At 39.6% G+C, this 19,267-nt stretch overlaps 1 protein-coding gene across 7 annotated transcripts in view; it reads left to right on the top strand.

The window, feature by feature from the left end:
- LOC121313365 (protein cordon-bleu-like) overlaps positions 1 to 19,267 on the top strand; it is a 119,685-nt gene that overhangs the window by 28,561 nt on the left and 71,857 nt on the right. For 4 of the 7 annotated variants that reach the window (XM_041245798.1, XM_041245791.1, XM_041245794.1 and 1 more), the window contains exon 3: positions 12,855 to 13,058. In XM_041245798.1, coding sequence (XP_041101732.1) covers positions 12,855 to 13,058 — 204 coding nt within the window. Of the gene's footprint in view, positions 1 to 5,500; positions 5,612 to 12,854; positions 13,059 to 19,267 lie in introns of those variants that run through there. The other 3 variants (XM_041245796.1, XM_041245795.1, XM_041245793.1) reach the window with 3 other exon arrangements.

Here is a 19,267-nt window from a genome sequence, read left to right as displayed (position 1 = left end):
CTTGAATTAGGTCGCCATGTAGTCTTCTTTGTTCAAGACTGAACAGATTCAGTTCTTTTAGCCTGTCTGCATATGACATGCCTTTTAAGCCCGGAGTAATTCTGGTCGCTCTTCTTTGCACTCTTTCTAGAGCAGCAATATCTTTTTTATAGCGAGGTGACCAGAACTGCACACAATATTCAAGATGAGGTCTTACTAGTGCATTGTACAGTTTTAACATTACTTCCCTTGATTTAAATTCAACACTTTTCACAATGTATCCGAGCATCTTGTTAGCCTTTTTTTAGCTTCCCCACATTGTCTAGATGAAGACATTTCTGAGTCAAGAAAAACTCCTAGGTCTTTTTCATAGATTCCTTCTCCAAATTCAGTATCTCCCATATGATATTTATAATGCATATTTTTATTTCCTGCGTGCAGTACCTTACACTTTTCTCTATTAAATGTCATTTGCCATGTGTCTGCCCAGTTCTGAATCTTGTCTAGATCATTTTGAATGACCTTTGCTGCTGCAACAGTGTTTGCCACTCCTCCTACTTTTGTGTCGTCTGCAAATTTAACAAGTTTGCTTACTATACCAGAATCTAAATCATTAATGTAGATTAGGAATAGCAGAGGACCTAATACTGATCCCTGTGGTACACCGCTGGTTACCACACTCCATTCTGAGGTTTTTCCTCTAATCAGTACTTTCTGTTTTCTACATGTTAACCACTCCCTAATCCATGTACATGTGTTTCCTTGAATCCCAACTGTGTTCAGTTTGAGAATTAATCTTTTGTGCGGGACTTTGTCAAAAGCTTTCTGGAAATTTAAATAAACCATGTCATATGCTTTGCAATTATCCATTATCGATGTTGCATCCTCAAAAAAATCAAGCAAGTTAGTTAGACACGATCTCCCTTTCCTAAAACCATGTTGACTGTCTCCCAGTACCCTGTTACCATATAGGTAATTTTCCATTTTGGATCTTATTATAGTTTCCATAAGTTTGCATATAATAGAAGTCAGGCTTACTGGTCTGTAGTTACCTGGTTCAGTTTTGTTTCCCTTTTTGTGGATCGGTATTACGTTTGCAATTTTCCAGTCTGTCGGTACCACCCCTGTGTCAAGAGACTGCTGCATGATCTTGGTTAGCGGTTTGTAAATTACTTCTTTCATTTCTTTGAGTACTACTGGGAGGATCTCATCCGGCCCAGGGGATTTGTTTATTTTAAGAGCTCCTAGTCCCTTTAACACTTCTGCCTCAGTTATGCTAAAGTTATTTAAAACTGGATAGGAACTGGATGACATGTGGGGCATGTTGTCAGTATCTTCCTTTGTAAAAACTTGTGAAAAGTAATCATTTAATATATTTGCTATTTTTTTTTTCTTCATCTACGATTTTGCCATTTGTATCTCTTAAACATTTAATCTCCTCTTTGAATGTTCTCTTGCTGTTGTAATATTGGAAAAACATTTTGGAATTGGTTTTAGCTCCCTTAGCAATGTTCATTTCTATTTCTCTCTTGGCCTTTCTAACTTCCTTTTTGACTTGCGTTTGCAGTTCTGTGTACTCTTTCTGCGTACTTTCTTTTTGGTCCTTTTTTAATGCTCTGTAAAGTGCCTTTTTTCGCTGAATATTTTTTTTAATTGATCTATTAAACCATTTTGGCAATTTAGTTTTACATTTAGATTTGTCTACTTTAGGGATATAATTGTTTTGCGCCTCTAGTACTACATTTTTGAAGAACAACCATCCTTCTTCTGTGGGTGTTTTCTCTATTTTACTCCAATCTACTTCTGTTAGTCTCTGTTTCATACCTTCATAGTTTGCTTTTCTAAAATTGTAAACCTTAGCTTTAGTCATTACTTTTGGGGATTTAAAAAACACTTCAAATGAGACCATGTTGTGGTCTGAGTTTGCCAGTGGTTCTCTGACCTCTGTTTTAGTTATTCTATCTTCGTTATTTGAAAAGACTAAATCAAGGCATGCCTCCCCTCTAGTCGGTGCCTTGACAAATTGTGTTAGGAAGCAGTCATTTGTCATTTCCACCATTTCTATTTCATCCTTCGTGCTACCCACCGGGTTTTCCCATTTTATTTGGGGGAAGTTGAAATCCCCCATTAGTATGGCTTCTCCTTTGCTACACGCATTTCTAATGTCATTGTATAACAGATTATTGTGCTCACCGTCTGAATCTGGCGGTCTATAGCATGCTCCTATTATTATGCCCTTTGAATTTTTGTCCGTTATTCTGACCCATATTGATTCGGTTTTATTTTCTTTGTCCAGGTTTAACACCTGGGCTTCAAGACTGTTTCTTATGTATAGCGCTACCCCTCCTCCTCTTCTGTCCTGCCTGTCTTTCCTATACAGGGTATACCCACAAATATTATATTCGTCCCCATCACCCTCAGACAACCACGTTTCTGTAACACCTATCACATCATAGTTACCTGTTAGTGCAGTAGCTTCAAGTTCTAGAATTTTGTTTCTGATACTTCTAGCATTTAGATAAATACATTTAATGGTTGTCTTACCTGAGTTGTTGTCCTTGTTTTGATGCGGTCTCCCTTCTGTTTTTTTGTTGATTTCTCCCCCCTTCCTTTCTAGTTTAAATGCTTCTGAACCTGCTCGAGGATCTTTTCTCCGAGTAGACTGGTTCCCTTGTTATTTAAATGCAGTCCATCCCGTCTATACAGATAGTCCTCGTTGAAGAATGTGGTCCAATGATCAAGATAGGTGAAGCCTTCCTGTGTGCACCACGTCTTCAGCCATGCGTTTTGATTAATTATTTCCAGCTGTCCATATGGTCCTTTGCAAGGTGCCGGTAGTATACCAGAAAATACCACAGTTTTGGTTTTCTCTTTTAATTTCCTTTTAATTTCCTTTAATCTTCCAATGTTGTTTGTACCGATGTGGACGACTACTACCAGGTCGTCTCGTGTTCGTTCTAGGAGCCTGTCCACGTTCTCAGTGATGTGCTTGACCGAGGCTCCCGGAAGGCAGCACACTGTTGTAGTAAGGGGGTCCAAACTGCGAACTGAACTTGCTGTGTTTCTCAATATGGAGTCCCCAACAATCATGACCTCCCTTCTTTTTGCTGTCTGGTCACCACTGTCAATAGGGTCCTGGATGTTGTTCCTTTCATTCTCTTGTTGTTGGTTCTGCTCATCACAATTCTGAAGTGACTCAAATCTGTTGGTTGTTTTGATTTCTGCTGGTTGTGTTTGACGAAGTTTCTTTTTTTCCCTGCTTCTGCCTACCTGAACCCAGCTGTTCTGACCTTCTATCTCCCTGGTGGCTTTCAGTCTGTTAGGGGTGATGCAGACTTGCATGAATTGTGGGTGTGCCAGTTCCTCAAGATCCTGTTGCTGTCTCACTTCTTCCAGCTCCATTTCTAGCATACTTACTAGTTTATGCAAATCCTGCATCGCGCGGCACTTTACGCACACTTGGTTTAGCTCCACTGGGTTTTCTCGGATTTCCCACATCAAGCAGGTGTCACAGATTACTGGCTTGAAGACCATGTTGAGGGTTTTTTTTTAAGTTTAGTTTCTTCTGCAGTTGTCAACCTGCTTTCAAACTGCTTCGAAACTGCTCTGTACTTTTCCACGCCTGTACTTCTCCCACTCGCTGTCGCTTCCACTCGCTGTCGCTGGGAAGACTGCCTCGTTTAACTGCGTTGTTCTGCTGTGCTGTTGGCTCCTCCCCTCGCCAGTGTCTCAGAACGGCGCTGAATTTGAATCAGCTGCTCCGAGTTTCAGCTTGTTTGTTATCAGAAAAACACACGTGGCTGTTTGACTTTGAGCTGCTGCTGTGTTTCCCCAATGTCCTCTGTTTTCTGATTAAAGCAATTCAAGATGCAATTTCTCCTTTCTGCTTCTAAACTGCTCTGTACTTTTCCACGCCTGTACTTCTCCCACTCGCTGTCGCTTCCACTCACTGTCGCTGGGAAGACAAATGAACTGCAGTTGGGTGTTAGAAAGCACAAACAAACACAGTACTTTGCCATTTTCTATCTGTGCAGAGCTGCCCTAATCTCTATAATTAAAAACGTGTTTTTCCACATCATCGAAGCGAATACATCTTTTAAGATAACATTCTTGATTTTTTTTTTGTTTAACAGCAACATTTTTTTTGTTTTACTTTTGAATTTTTAAAGTCATCATTGTTAACCTGGTGCTGTTTCGTTTTTGGTTTTAGTTGGAGTAATCACTTCTCACTATCCAGGAATGTGTTTTTAAATGTAGACAATTCAATTAAAATAAAATTATTTTGTATGCTGCTTAAAAAATGTGTGAGAATGTTTTAATCCTTTAACTACTTGGACAAGGAATACATGCTTTAAACCTACGTTAAGTAATTTGTTACTATGGTTTAATTTATTAGTATACGTAACGTGTAGACACATGTTTTATAACACCTCTTGTACAAACTAACAAAAGTAAAAACTGTTATACTGTATATAGAGTGAATACATTCTCCTAAGACACACTACAGAAAGACTGACAGGTAGACTGGTAGATTTATAAATACCTTGACTTGCTATTTTATGACTGTGGCAAAGTGGCTGAGCGGAAACAGGTGCAGGAGTGATGCAGTGTGGTAATGAAACACACTGAGCCTTGTAATCCAATTTGGAAAGTGATTTTTATTTATATTCCAGGTTTGGTGACCAAAACAATAACCCCTGGCAATACACAACAATGTGTACTGCATGGGGTAAACAATAACAGGATTGTAATCCCAACTAATATCTGCCCCACAATAATACATACACGACAATAATACATCGCCAGTCCTGGGTCCGTGCACTAGTGCTCATGGTGGGCGATACAGTTCATTTAGTGACAATTGGTGTGGTGCTGTTCTGTCTTAGCGCTGGCCCATGGCAACAGCTGCGGAACTGTGTTAGCTGTCTGGTAATGTATCAGACAAGACAATTACAAACAAACAAAACACAACACTCAAAATACAGTTTCTTTTTATGCTCTTACAGTCCTTCTTGGTTCTATCCAAAACAAACCAATGTGAAGGAACAGATTGTGATTCTCCGCCCCCTTTTATGCTGTCACACATGACCCCCCTTGGTAAACGAGTGCAACCAATCTGCGGCTGCCACGTCGTTTCCCTTCCAGGTCAATGCGTTATTGCAAGGGAGTCTCGCTGGCTTTCTAGCTGGTCAACTTCCCTTGACCCCTGGGAAAGAACTGTCAGGCCAGCCCGTCCAGGGAACTGTTCTCGTTGCTTAGCACCCTTACAGGTTGGGAGGGAGATTTACCACCAAAATGATTGTATTTCTGTCACAATGACATATAAACAATTTGCTACCTCTGTTTATTAAAATGATGGCGCTGCACTCCATGACAACGTAACATCCCAGCTGATCACTTCAACTGCAGAAATGTTTGTCCTTGGAATACTGGCACTGTACTAAGATTACAATATGTTGCTCCACTTATTAATAAGTAACCAAGGTAGGTTTAGGTCCAAAGTGCTTTGAATATTCTTAGTCATTGTAGTGCATTCCAGCACTGCTCTGATAGCTGATGATGTGTTCGTGCTTTTTCTGCCAAGAGAAAAGCAGCAAATTCAACAGATTGGGAGATTGTATTTACACTCAAAGTAAGTTATTTGACCATGTTTTTACTTTTAAAATGCTATAAGTAGTAATATGTATATGCTATGTATATTATGTGTATATCAGTCAGCAAGAGCTTTAGTTGATCTGATAGGTAGAAAACAAATTAAGAAATATCATTGTTGGAAAATAAAAGACAATCAGATTCATAGGTTTGTCAAAGGGCGTATGACAATGTGAGTAAGCATGTCGGAAAACATGTGCTGACTCTGTCATACATAAAGTGGTACAGACATTTATTTGCAAGCAGGGTCAGTCAAGTTCATATATTTCCATATATATATATTATATATATATATTATATTGCAGACATATATGGTCTTTAAATAAACATTCGTCCCAATACTTTTAATTTAAAATGCTTAAAACTCATAAATCAGTGTCCATTTCATATATATATATATATATATATATATATATATATATATATATATATATATATATATATATATATATATATATACAGTGCCTTGCAAAAGTATTCAGACCCCTGACCAATTCTCTCTTATTACTGAATTACAAATGGTACATTGAAATTTCGTTCTGTTTGATATTTTATTTTAAAACACTTAAACTCAAAATCCATTATTGTAAGGTGACATTGGTTTTATGTTGGGAAATATTTTTAAGAAAAATAAAAAACTGAAATATCTTGCATGCATAAGTATTCAACCCCTACACATTAATATTTGGTAGAGCCACCTTTCCCTGCAATAACAGCTTTAAGTCTTTTGGGGTAAGTATGTACCAGCTTTGCACACAGTGTCTGAGTGATTTTGGCCCATTCTTCTTGGCAGATTTGCTCCAGGTTGTTCAGGTTGGTTGGACGACGCTTGTGGACCACAATTTTCAAATAGTGCCACAGATTCTCAATGGGATTGAGATCAGGACTTTGACTGGGCCACTGTAGGACATTCACCTTTTTGTTCTTGAGCCAGTCCAATGTTGCTTTGGCCTTGTGCTTGGGGTCATTGTCCTGCTGAAAGGTGAATTTCCTCCCAGGCTTCAGTTTTTTAGCGGACTGGAGCAGATTCTCTTGCAGTATTTTCCTATATTTTGCTCCATCCATTCTTCCAGATGCCCATTCCCTGCTGATGAAAAGCATCCCCACAGCATGATGCTGCCACCACCATACTTCACTGTAGAGATGGTGTGTCTTGTGGCATGGGCAGTGTTAGGTTTGCGCCACACATAGCGATTTGAATTTTGGCCAAAAAGCTCTATCTTGGTCTCATCTGACAACAAAACCTTTTCCCACATCGCAGCTGGGTCACTGTCATGTTTTCTGGCAAACTCCAGGTGTGCTTTCAGATGGTACTTTTTGAGTAACGGCTTCTTTCTTGCCACCCTCCCATGCAGGCCATTGTTATGCAGAGCTCTTGATATGGTTGACTGGTGCACCATTACTCCACTCCCAGCCATTGAACTCTGTAGCTCCTTCAAAGTGATTGTTGGCCTCTCTGTGGCTTCTCTCACAAGTCTCCTTCTTGTTTGAGCACTGAGTTTTGAGGGACAGCCTTTTCTTGGCAGTGCCTGGGTGGTGTGATGCAGCTTCCACTTCCTGATTATTGATCCAGCTGTGCTCACTGGGATATCCAAACACTTGGATATTATTTTGTAACCTTTCCCTAATCTATGCATTTGTATTAATTTATCTCTAACTTCTGTAGAATGCTCTTTGGTCTTCATTTTCCTTCAGATTCACAGCCTTACCAATGATCCTTCAACAGTGGGGTTTTTATCCAGAAAATGTGACAGCAACTTTAATGGTTCACAGGTGGAGGCCAATGGTAAGGTAATTGTGTCCTCGTTAGGGCAATTTCTTTCATTGGTGCAAACTGGGAGCTTCCACAGCACCGGGGTTGAATACTTAAGTAAGCAAGATATTTCATTTTTTTTATTTTTCTTAAAAATATTTCCCAACATAAAACCAATGTCACCTTACAATAATTGAATCACACACACACACACACACACACACACACACACACACATTGTAAAACAGCACCCCATATTTCTTATGTACAGCATGGATGCTATAGTGTAGTTCTAGTGACTTTTGAATTGTTTGTTGCTGTGTATGCCATACCAGAAGCATTTCACACAGCACTGTTTGAATACATCAAGCAGACAAATGTTTCAGTAAAGTACACTGAAGAATGCACTAGCTGAAATGCTTGTCTATGTGACTAGTTTTACCTCAGTTCTGATTGAGTGCTGTGAAGTTTTGTATGAGTGCAGCAAGAGCATATTTGGTTGTCATAAATCAAGCAAGTAACATGTAGATAGATACAATTGTATTTAGATATTCATAGGCACAGTATTCTAAATGACTTGTTACTAGCGTCAACATAAAGTAGGCTGTATTTACCTTAAATCCGTACCTCTTTACTATTGTGCATGTCTGTTCTCTGTGTTGGTCTGCCAGGATGTGAGTGCTACAGGAATTAATGAGTGTCCACAACCGAGTGTAGTTACAAAAACAGTTTAATTAAATAACTGTCCACTGTACCAACAAAATGGTGGGCTTGCAGTCCCAAGCAATAATAAAACAACAAACAGTAAATCCAGCTTCGGGATGCAAGTGTCTGTGCTCCGTGGTGCTGTAATAGTTTATAGTGATGTGGCAGTGCAGGTACTCAGAGTGCTGTAACAGTTTGTAGTGATGTGGCAGTGCAGGTGCTCAGAGTGCTGTAACAGTTTGTAGTGATGTGGCAGTGCAGGTGCTCCGTGGTGCTGCAACAGTTTGTAGTGATGTGGCAGTGCAGGTGCTTAGAGTGCTGTAACAGTTTGTACTGATGTGGCAGTGCAGGTGCTCAGAGTGCTGTAACAGTTTGTAGTGATGTGGCAGTGCAGGTGCTCCGTGGTGCTGCAACAGTTGGTAGTGATGTGGCAGTGCAGGTGCTCAGAGTGCTCTAACAGTTTGTAGTGATGTGGCAATGCAGGTGTGCTCCGGCTTGTCAGTGTATCAGCGTAAGGGCCATACTCACGTAGCTGTGTCTCCTTCGTACAGCCAAACTCCTCCCCGTGATCAGCCCGGCGCCACGCTCTATCCAATCACCGCACACAACACAGCCGATCACAGTATCCATCAAGATTGTGACTTTGGTTCTGTCCTACCATCGAGGTGGCCCATCCCTGTGAAGGCGTACTACCAACCTTACTTAGCACGGAGTCATTCTCTTCCATTCACAAGGTCTCATTTGCAGTTTTTGAAAAATCACAGTTTTACTTTTTATTAATAGAAACTGACAACCTTTGTGCAAATAAGCTCACTTTCTTGCTGTTAAAGGGGTATCCACATTATTGTTTGTTGTACATACGTTATGAGGGTGTTAGAGTCAGTATGAGTGTTAGTGTTGGTTGAATCCATGGTGGGTCTGACCTCACGAGGAGCATCAACATGATGGCAGGATTATCCTTTTCTTTAGGCATGTGTTTTTGTTAATGGAATGGAGAGGCTGGCACATGGAGCACAAACCTTAACAATAAAAAACGATTTTGTTCTGTCTTTGGTGTCACAATGGTGTTGGTTCTTATCAATGAAAATGTATGCAAATGTGACACACTGCCAGATTGACAATTACACATTTTGTTTGGCAGTGCTTACACATGGCTATATTCTCAGAGGTAGCCACATACACATATATAAAGACTAATGGTAATGACATTAAGATAAATATATTCATCAATTCCTGAAATGGTGGTTATATACAGTGATTTGTTTATGGGTCATAAACATTCAGTGATTGGTTTGCAAGGGACACCAAGTATATTGAAAGCAAGGGCTTCCACACAGGTGTGACTCTGCACTAATTATGCAAATAACATCCCAGCATGCTCAGGGTCATGTATAAAAATGCTGGACATGCCTGGTTGCCTATAATTATGGCAAGCATGGCTGCAAGAGGAGACCTAGGTGACTTTGAAAGAGGGGTGATTGTTGGGGCGAATTTGGCAGGCGCTTCAGTGACCAAGACAGCTCAACTTGCTGATGTTTCACAAGCAACGGTGTCTAAGATGTTGTCAGCATGAAACTCCAAGGGAAAGACATCATCAGCAAAGGGCAACAGTGGGCGTAAGCGCATACTCCAGGATTATGATATCCGTGCATTAATTCGAAGTGAAAGGCAAAACAGGCGAGCAACTGCAGATCAACTGACTGCAAATTTCAACCTGGGGCATGAGCAGCTAGTTAGGTCCGCCGTGAACTCCACAGAGCGGGATACCGTAGTTGGGTTGCAATGCACAAACCGCTCATCACACCTGGCAATGCACGTTTGCGAGTCAAGTGGTTAAAATGAGCACAGGCAATGGACTACCGAGCAGTGGAGAAATGTGATGTGGTCAGATGAATCATACTTCACCATATTCTTGACAAATGGACGAGTGGCGCCAACCTAAAGAACTCTACAGCCCTGAGTGCTTGGTTCTAACAGTGAAGGGTTTTCTGGTGGTTCCGTAATGTTGTGGGGCGCATTTTCCTTGCATGGTTTGGGTGCACTCATTCCCTCAGAAGGCAAGGTCAATGCTAATCGCTACTTAATGGTACTGAGTGATCATCTTCACCCCATGTTGCGGCATTTCTTCCAAGATGACAATGCCCCCATCCACAGAGCACGTGTGGTTGCCCAATGGTTTGATGAGCATGACACTGATGTTATCCATATGTCATGGTCTTTTCGGTCACCAGATCTGGACCCAGTTGAGCATTTATGGGATATTCTGGAACAACGTCTGAGACACAATCAGGCATGAGTTGATTGACTTTCTTGTGGAAGAATGGTGCCGCATCCCTCCTGAAGAATTCCAGAGGGTGGTAGACTCTATGCCACGGCGCATACAGGCCGTACTGGCTTCACGTGTTGGCCCAACACCCTATTAAGTGACTTTACATTGGTGTTTCTATTTTTTTTGTCCACTATATATATATATATATATATATATATATATATATATATATATATATATATATATATATATATATATATATATATATATATATATATTATAATCACTTATATATATATCGACATATGATATATATATATATATATATACTATATATATATAGGCTATATATCGATATATATTATATATATATAATATAACAATATATTACTGTGTGTAAGCATCTGTATTTTGTAAGTGTGGTACCAGTAAAAGCAAGGATAACCTTCAGTAATCTTACAGTTTATTACCTTAATGACCTCTATGCTGGAGTTGATAAGGAAAGCTCTCAATAGTGTTCATAAGACTATGTGAGTACGCAAATGTCACACAGGATATAACTCCTGACTCCTTTTCTCCTTTTGCTATCATATAACACTGATGTCATCTTAAAGGCAAAAAATGTGAAGAGTTTTGAGTCCTGGTTGGGTTGGGTGTACCATTTTCCAAAAGCTAGCAGTTGCACAACTTGCCTGCTACTGACAAAGGTTATATTTATTCCCTGTAAGGGCAGCACCTTCTCATCTAGAGAACAGTTGCAATGCATCGCACCGGTACTATTGGAATTCAGATAACATTCGAGGCCTCAAGGGCCTTAGGTCAAAGAGTGAAAGGTTGAGGCTTATCTAGGATAAGTTTAGTTTCAGCACATGTGCAAGACACAGCACTTTTACAGTCTAACAGAGAAGGCACAGTATGGAACTAGCAGAATTTTTGTAACAAATTCAAAGGTGAGCACATTTATTATTATTTTTTTTTTATAGATTCCTTCAGATTTATTTGAAAAAGTCAGCTAGAAAGAAAGATTAATCTGATGGATTGCAACATCGGCAGTAGCTGAATGTACACCTATGGCCGGATGTTTTGCAACGCCCTGCAGAATTAACTAATTTTGCTTCATGAAGTCGAATAAAACTTGCAGAATAGTGTTACATTAATATATCGAATTACATACCGCTTTGACTGACAAGATGAAAGACTGATAAAAATGGAAAAAATGTGAACCCTATATTAAAGTATTTTGTTAGTGATGTAAATAAAGAGAAAACCAAGGTGCTTTCACATAGAGAAAGGTCGTCGACCTGCTGAATGCAATCTATAAAATTATACTGCAAATATTTTTGAGGAAAATTTCCATCGCCATTAGGATCTTTTGCACACTGCCTGTGACTGTTGCTGAGGGAGAAAGCTTTCAGTAAACTTTTGATCAACATTTTTCTCAAACATACAGGTAGGATTATTATTATTATTGTAACATGCTATCACCTCTATTGTGGTAAACATTTAGTGTTTATTATTTAAACAAATTGGTGTTCTAGGGAAAAAAAAAAATCAATAAGCCTAAAAAAATAATTTAAGAAAGGAAATACTTGAAATATGTATATAGTATTTAACCTTGGATGTTGCATATTAATGATATCCCTTTCAAAGTGTTAAAAGTTGTAAACATTTTATTATTTCTCAAAGTAAAGCAACACAACACATTACAATAAACTAGTTGGACATTATGAAAACACGTGGTATGTTCAGAGTCTGAACAGCGACTTTTATTTTTAAACAGTGTGTTTTAACAGATACACATCTAAGAACACTTCAACTGGTCTCAATTTATTACTGGGTATAATAGCAAGCAGTTAAGCTACTGTCTGTAACTCTGCTCCTGTCTGCATAATGTGGGCTGTTTTTGCTTGTTTGACATGGGCTATTAATCGTAGGGGAATAAGTACATACAAAAACATATGAATGTGTATCTAAATAGTTTAAAAAATAATTATTCAAATAGGTTTTCTGTATTTGACTCAAGATGAATGTATGGCTTGGTTCATGGGTGACAGGTGAGGTTTTGTTAAAATACAAAGAAAATAAATTAGAACATTGTTTGCAAGGTAAACTGTGTCAATGTGCGCTAACTGAATTAAAGAAGGAGGGGGAGCTTCTCATAGGACTGTCCCGGGCAAGAAATAACTGGCTGCGGCCCTGAGTACAGCAGAGAACAGGTGTAAAAGCAACTAAAAACCTGTTCAATTACGGCAGTTGTCAGTATTCAATCATGTGTTCAGCACTGTCACTGTATTTGACCTGAGAAAATAAACATAACGTAGCTTGCAATATTTGTGTTTGTTTGTGGTATGTTTTTCTCCATGCTAGCCTGGCACATTTTCACAAGGATAATTCCCACAGTATGTAAGTGGAATATGAATGGTGATTGGACAATGTTGTGATTGTAACAATGTACTGATCAATCCTTGACGTTTATTGATGTGTTTTATTTAAAAGCAGAAAGATGAAGGCCCGAGCTCCACCTCCACCTCAAGCTCCTCAGCCAGCCCCTCGTAGGACATTCCCAGCAGCCCAACCCACAGCAGTGGAGTCCTCAGAACAGAGCACGGGGGACCTGAAAGAGAACGAGCTGTGCCTCACTGTGGACGTCCTCATTGTCCTGCCAGATGGCATGGAGAAGAAGAGAACAGTGAATGGAAGGTGTGTGGTGTTTAAGGGATCGTAGCTGTCAAGTTAATGGATTGACTGGAGGCACCATTTCAACTTAACTATTTATTTAGAAAAATGACAATATTACAGCAAGTGCTGCTTTAACATGGAAGTCCATCTCTCTATCTGTCGTCTCAACATCTGCTCCCGAGAGGATGTTAACCTCCACTAAGTCCCCCCACCCAATCTGATTATGTGCTCTTCAAGGCACAGTGAACAATTCACTTATCATGACAGTAGCTAACAAAATAATTCAGTAAATCTTACATGTTTACATTAGCTACATGTTTTTCAAATATGCAAATTTAAACATGTTTTTTTTTCATAGAAAAAATAGTATATTTCATACTACATTAGGTTAAGGAAAGTTCTCAATTTTCATGTATTACTTTTAGGAAATCTGTTACTTTTGCAGTTTCTGGGTTATTTCATCTCAGCAGTATCTTCTTAGTTAAAGCATGTTACCAGCTCAAAGCATGTCAATCAGTAAATGAAGGAGGTGGTCAAGATAGAAGCTGCAGTGAGGTGGGGACAATTTCACCCTCAAAGACACCAAAGAAGTGGATAACTAGCTGAGGGCATTGCTTGCAAACAGAGGTATCTTTAAACTATTGTAGTAACAGATATAATGTTTTAAAATAAAAACACATGTTTACTTTTTAATGTTTTTCTTACACATTTGAGACCAGTCTAACAATGGACTATGTTCACTAAAAGACTATTGCTCCAGACATTCATATTTGACATTATTTTTAATTTTAATTTTTTTTTTTTTTATAAAAGGGAAAGCTAAATTTCTTAAAATTATGTTTCTTGTGGGTCCCCGAGTGGCTCACCTGGTAGAAGCGCAGCCACATGGTGCGCAGAGTGAGTCATACAGCACAGGTTCACATCCTGGCTGTGCAAAGTAGGCTGGTCTTCTGTGAGGACTCCAAAGGGAGTGTCGCATTGGCTTTGATGCTTCCGTGGGTAGGGAGGTAAAACAGGCAGGGAGTGTTTGTCATCATTGCTTCCTACTGGCTAGGCACCCAGTAAGATCAGGTCAGACACCTGTAGGGCTGGCTTTTGCCTTTCAGAGGTTGTTAGTTTGCTGACATCTGTTCTCAAGTTCCTGGGTGAAAAAACAAAGCTAGCTTGGTCGTGGGATCGTTGGACGCCCACTGAATCTTTGGGTTGTCTGAGCCATGTGGGGAATTGCTGCAGTGAGGAGAAAAGCGATTGGGCATTTCCAATTAGGAGAAAATCAGAGGGGGGGATTATAATTGGACACACTAAATAAAAGAAAAAAACAAGATGTTTCTTGCTAGTTCTGTAGTTAGCTTGCACTGGAGTAAATGCTGAAGGTAAATCCTGCAGTTCATGTTTACTACCAGAAGAGTGCAGTCACTACCTACTATATTTCTGTTTAAATGTCCTGAGACCCAGCAAATTCTCAGTTTTAAAACTTGTGTGCTTTTCTTTGAATTTGGGGTGAAATAAACATACAACCAACAAAAAATATTAGTTAATTATTTGTATTGTACTCTAGTCACATGTGCACTGTAGTGGATATTGGGACTCACATTGTAGAACAAATGCAACTAACTTAACAATTAGTCACAATGAGAAATAACATCATGTTTTGACTGTTTTAATGTAACTGACTTTCCATAACAGGTCTGACTGCTTCCTGTGGCACATTAAGGTTATTGGTAACTTTTCAGTGACTTCCTTAGCTTAAAGTACCTGTCTCTGGACATTGCATTATATATTATTGGTACTCTTGTATCTTTGGCCCACTACATTTTGATCCACAGGTATCCAAGGAATGCCATGTCTGCTATGCCAAAAATGGTCTTCATTTCTTCTTGTGATCTATTCAAACATCTTCCTGAAACTTGAATTTCACATTGGTTTGAGAAACTTTACTATCAATGTACTGTCCTAAATACTGAATTGGACTCCAGCCTGCTCTTGATAAGGAGGTGTCATGAAAACCAAGGGGCTGTGGTATGATAAGTTTGAATCTGTTGTGACAGGGAAAATAATAAAAAAAATAAATAAATAAAAAAAATCAATTAGAAAATCTAATTATATTTAAATATAGTAATTAAAACCCACATTCAGACGAAAATGAATGTGTTGTCTTGCTTCAGAGACTTCAGACCTGTTTTAATATATGATGGGATGATTATTAATTCAATTTAAAACAACATTATTTCACATTTTTATTTTAAAATAATTATTGCACTAAAAACGTCCGAGAACTAATGACAAATAACATACACAATAAAACAAAACTAAAACATACGTGTTACTTTTGGCCCACAGTGGACGACGCTCTACTCTGTCATTATCTGTGTCTGCTGTCTCATCCTGACTCTACTGCTTCTTTACATGAACTCTGTCTCTTCTGCATCAATTCTACATCTGAATTGCCATCTATTGTGCTGTTTAAAATCTCCTCTGCTGTCAGTGCCCGCCCCTGTGTATATTATCTGTTATGTGTTGCGTGTGGTGTGTTAAATGTTGGTGTATAGACATTGGTACACAGGATATAAATGGGTCTGTGTAACACGAGTGTTTAAAATGTATATGTGTATTTAGGCACGAGGATTGCACAGCACTTCACGTGCAAGTAAAATGTAATAATATGTGAGCACGGGGAATTGCACTTTATTAATTCACGTGCTGGGATTCAAGTGAATAATTAATTAGTAATTGAATCCCAGCACAACAGTATATATAGATGCACGTTTTCACATACTCGCGGTTGGGTGTTCGGTGAGTGGAGAATGGGAGAGAGAGTAGGAGAATTACAATTGCTATGGCATGCTGGTGGGACCAGCACGATACTTGTGTGTTCAAAACTCACCGTGTTTGTCAGTGTCTGTCCGTGCACCGTTTTATTAAGTTTAGTCTGTTTTTGTTTCTGTTTATTTTGGCTACCAGTGCCGTGTCCTGTGTTTTTGTAGTTTGTTCCAACCGTTTATTTTCTGTCTGTCTGTTAATTAATTAATTGCTGAGCGAGACCATTCGCTCAGCTCCACCAAAATCCACCTCTGTCTTTGTTTATTTTCCTGCTTCTGGTCTGACGCCACCCACACTGTCTTTGTGACAGTTGCATAAAAAAAAAAAAAAAAATTCTTCAACTGTGTCCTCATGTCCACTACAGAGGACGTTTATAAAATGACTTGTATTTTATGTGAAATCTATGTAAACTGCTCTAAACATTGAGTGATTACTTCCTTATATGTTTATTTCTAATATTCAATAGAAATGGTATAAAAACAAAGTTTTATACAATTTAAGACTGTTTCATTCACAATGGTTAAGAAAAAGGATCTGACAGACTTTGATAAAGAGATGACCCCTCTAAAGGGTTAATTGTTTTATTTTCCTGTATATTTACCATGTTAACTACACCCTACTGAGAGATGTCTCAACTCTCTTGTCCTATAGTACATTTTATGTAAAGCTTGCTTTAATTTTTCACACCACTAAATGGTGAGCTTTTAAAACATGAGTTAAAAAAATCAGTGAGGTTACTGTAAACCTGGTAACATCATTTATTTGTTGGGTGCTTTATTACTTTAAAAAGTTTTACCAGCAGTTACAATTGAAGCATGATAGATTTATATGGTTTTATATTTGATCTGCAAAATTATTCAGGATGTTCAGAATAGTGCTTTAGATGGTACTGTGCTACTTGGGATCAATTTAAAATGTCACCCCAAATAAATAAATAATACAATGGAAAGGCTGGAAAACATTACAGACAGCTATAAATAGCTTGGTTATACCTGCAGTCTAATTTGAGAGTGTTCTATGTTGCTGTTTGTTTTAATGATGTTCAGTTTTATTCCTGTAATTGGTGATTAAAATGGTGCCAAACCCAGGTCAGATGTACCGCCTCCACTTTTAAGAATGTCTGTATCAGGAGCCTAAAAACAGAAGAGTAAGTGCTTTGTAACAGGATAGGAACTCAAGAGGGTTCTTATGTTTCTCCCAAGGTTTAATCTTAAAGCAAGGGTCAAATTAAGATGTTACCTGAAGGAGAATTAAAAGTTGAGCAATAACTGTTGGTTTCAATTAACACACCATTGATGAATGGTGAAGTAAAGACTGAATGTATGCAAGTTATTTGCATGTCAATGTGTCCTCTGAGTCCTGCCTTGAATATAGCACACTGGAGAAATGCTAAATAAACTGTGAATACTTTATACAATGCCTGCAGTATAAATGTAATCACTGTATAAATACAGTGTATTTAAACAGCAAACAACTACAAATGATGCAACTCATTAGAACACTGTTTTAATGTGGGTCACGGGAGTTTAAAAAATGGGTTGTCAAAATTGATTTAGCAAAGATTCTCTGGCTTTTTTTCTAAGGGTAAATGAAATATTCTCTCTGCAGTACAAATTAGGTCAGTAAACAGATTAGCGTGCCCTGTTAGTGTGCAATTAACACATTTTAATTTTGTACACATTTTATCCAATTGGCGCCAATTTTCTTTCCCTTTAGTAAGCTATTTCACACTCTACGCTACACATGTAATGACAAACTGCGTGTAACCATCCGAAAGAGAGGGCCAGAGACACCAGTAGCCGATAAACCTACTCACATCTGAATCTGACAGGACAAAGCAGCACAAGCTATAAACAGAGCCCCAGGACCTCCGGTGAAGAGCCTTCAAAAAAAAAAAAAAAAACTAAAATCAGGAACAAAGCAGAACAAAGACGATTTTTTGTTTTGTCAATTGTTCCAATGCAAATCAGGATGCAAAACCAACGTGTGTTATATGCAAGGAAACACTGGCGAATGAGAATTTAAAACCTTTGAAACTGAAAAGACATTTAAAGACTAAACATGGCGATCTGGAGAATAAACCTATGCAAGGAAACACTGGCGAATGAGAATTTAAAACCTTTGAAACTGAAAAGACATTTAAAGACTAAACATGGCGATCTGGAGAATAAACCTTTGGACTTTTTTCAAAGGATGCAGCAAGAACTTAAATCATCAGTTCAAGTTCTTAACAGAAATGTAACATTGAATGACAAAGCACAATTAGCCTCTTACATGGTGGCTTAAAGAATAAATGCCCCACACTATTGCAGAGAAATGTATCCTGCAGCATTAGACATGGTTCATATGGTCTTAGACGAAAAGTCAGCTGAAAAACTGAAATGCATCCTGCTGAGTGATAACACATTGTCACATCGAATTTGTGATATTGCTGAGAATTTAGAAGTACAGATGATTTCTCGGTTAAAGTTACCCGGGGATTTGTCCATACAACTGAATGAAAGCACTGACATTGCAAATTGTGCAACCTTGTTAGTTCACGTTACTGATGTTTGGAGCAGTAAATTTGTTGAGGATTTGTTGTGCTGCTTGACACTTCCAACCTGCACTACTGGCGCACAGATCTTTGCAGGATCTGCCTCTGCCTGCCATCTCCACCGCCAGGAGCAGAGCAGGAGGAGCTGCTTCTGCCTCCTCCACCGCCAGGAGCAGAGCAGCAGGAGCTGCCTCTGCCTCCGCCACCTGCACCAGCAGAGGGTGAATGCCTGCTGGGTCCCCGTCCACCAGCAGAGGGTAAATGCCTGCTGTGTCCTTTCCACCAGCAGAGGATGAATGCCTGCTGGTATCACTTCCCCCACCAGCAGAGGGTGAATGCCTGGTGGTATCACTTCCCCCACCATCACTAGGAGAGTAGCTGGAGCTGCCTCTGCCTCCATCATCATCAGGGAGAGAGGAGCAGGAGCTGCCTCTCCATTCACCAGAAGGACCAGAACTAGATGCTGGCAGTCCTCAGCAGCCCTTGCATAGGCTGCTGAAGGAAGTACAGGGAAGAACCGCCCGGCCGCAGTTGCCGAGAAGAGGACCAACACCCGTACCCCAGCTTGTCCTGACTCCCCGTCTCGCTTCACCCAAGGATGCATGCCTCACTTTGCCCAAGATGCCTGCCTCGCTTCGCCCAAGATGCCTGCCTCGCTTCGCCCAAGGATGCCTGTTTCGCTTCGCCCAAGGATGCCTGTCTGGTGACGCCCAAGGATGCCTGTTTCGCTTCGTCCAAGGATGCCTGCCTCGCTTCGCCCAAGGATGCCTGCCTGTCATCGCCTGAGGTTGCCTGCCACGCCGCATCGCCTGGGGTTGCCTGCCGCTCCGCATCACCTGGCGTTGCCAGCCACTTCGCATTGCCTGGGGTCACT

This window comes from Polyodon spathula, chromosome 3 (genome assembly GCF_017654505.1).
Source record: "Polyodon spathula isolate WHYD16114869_AA chromosome 3, ASM1765450v1, whole genome shotgun sequence".
In the NCBI taxonomy this organism is placed as follows: Eukaryota; Metazoa; Chordata; class Actinopteri; order Acipenseriformes; family Polyodontidae; genus Polyodon; species Polyodon spathula.
Note: the sequence above shows the minus strand (reverse complement) of the source record. Positions and strands in the feature narration are given on the sequence as shown.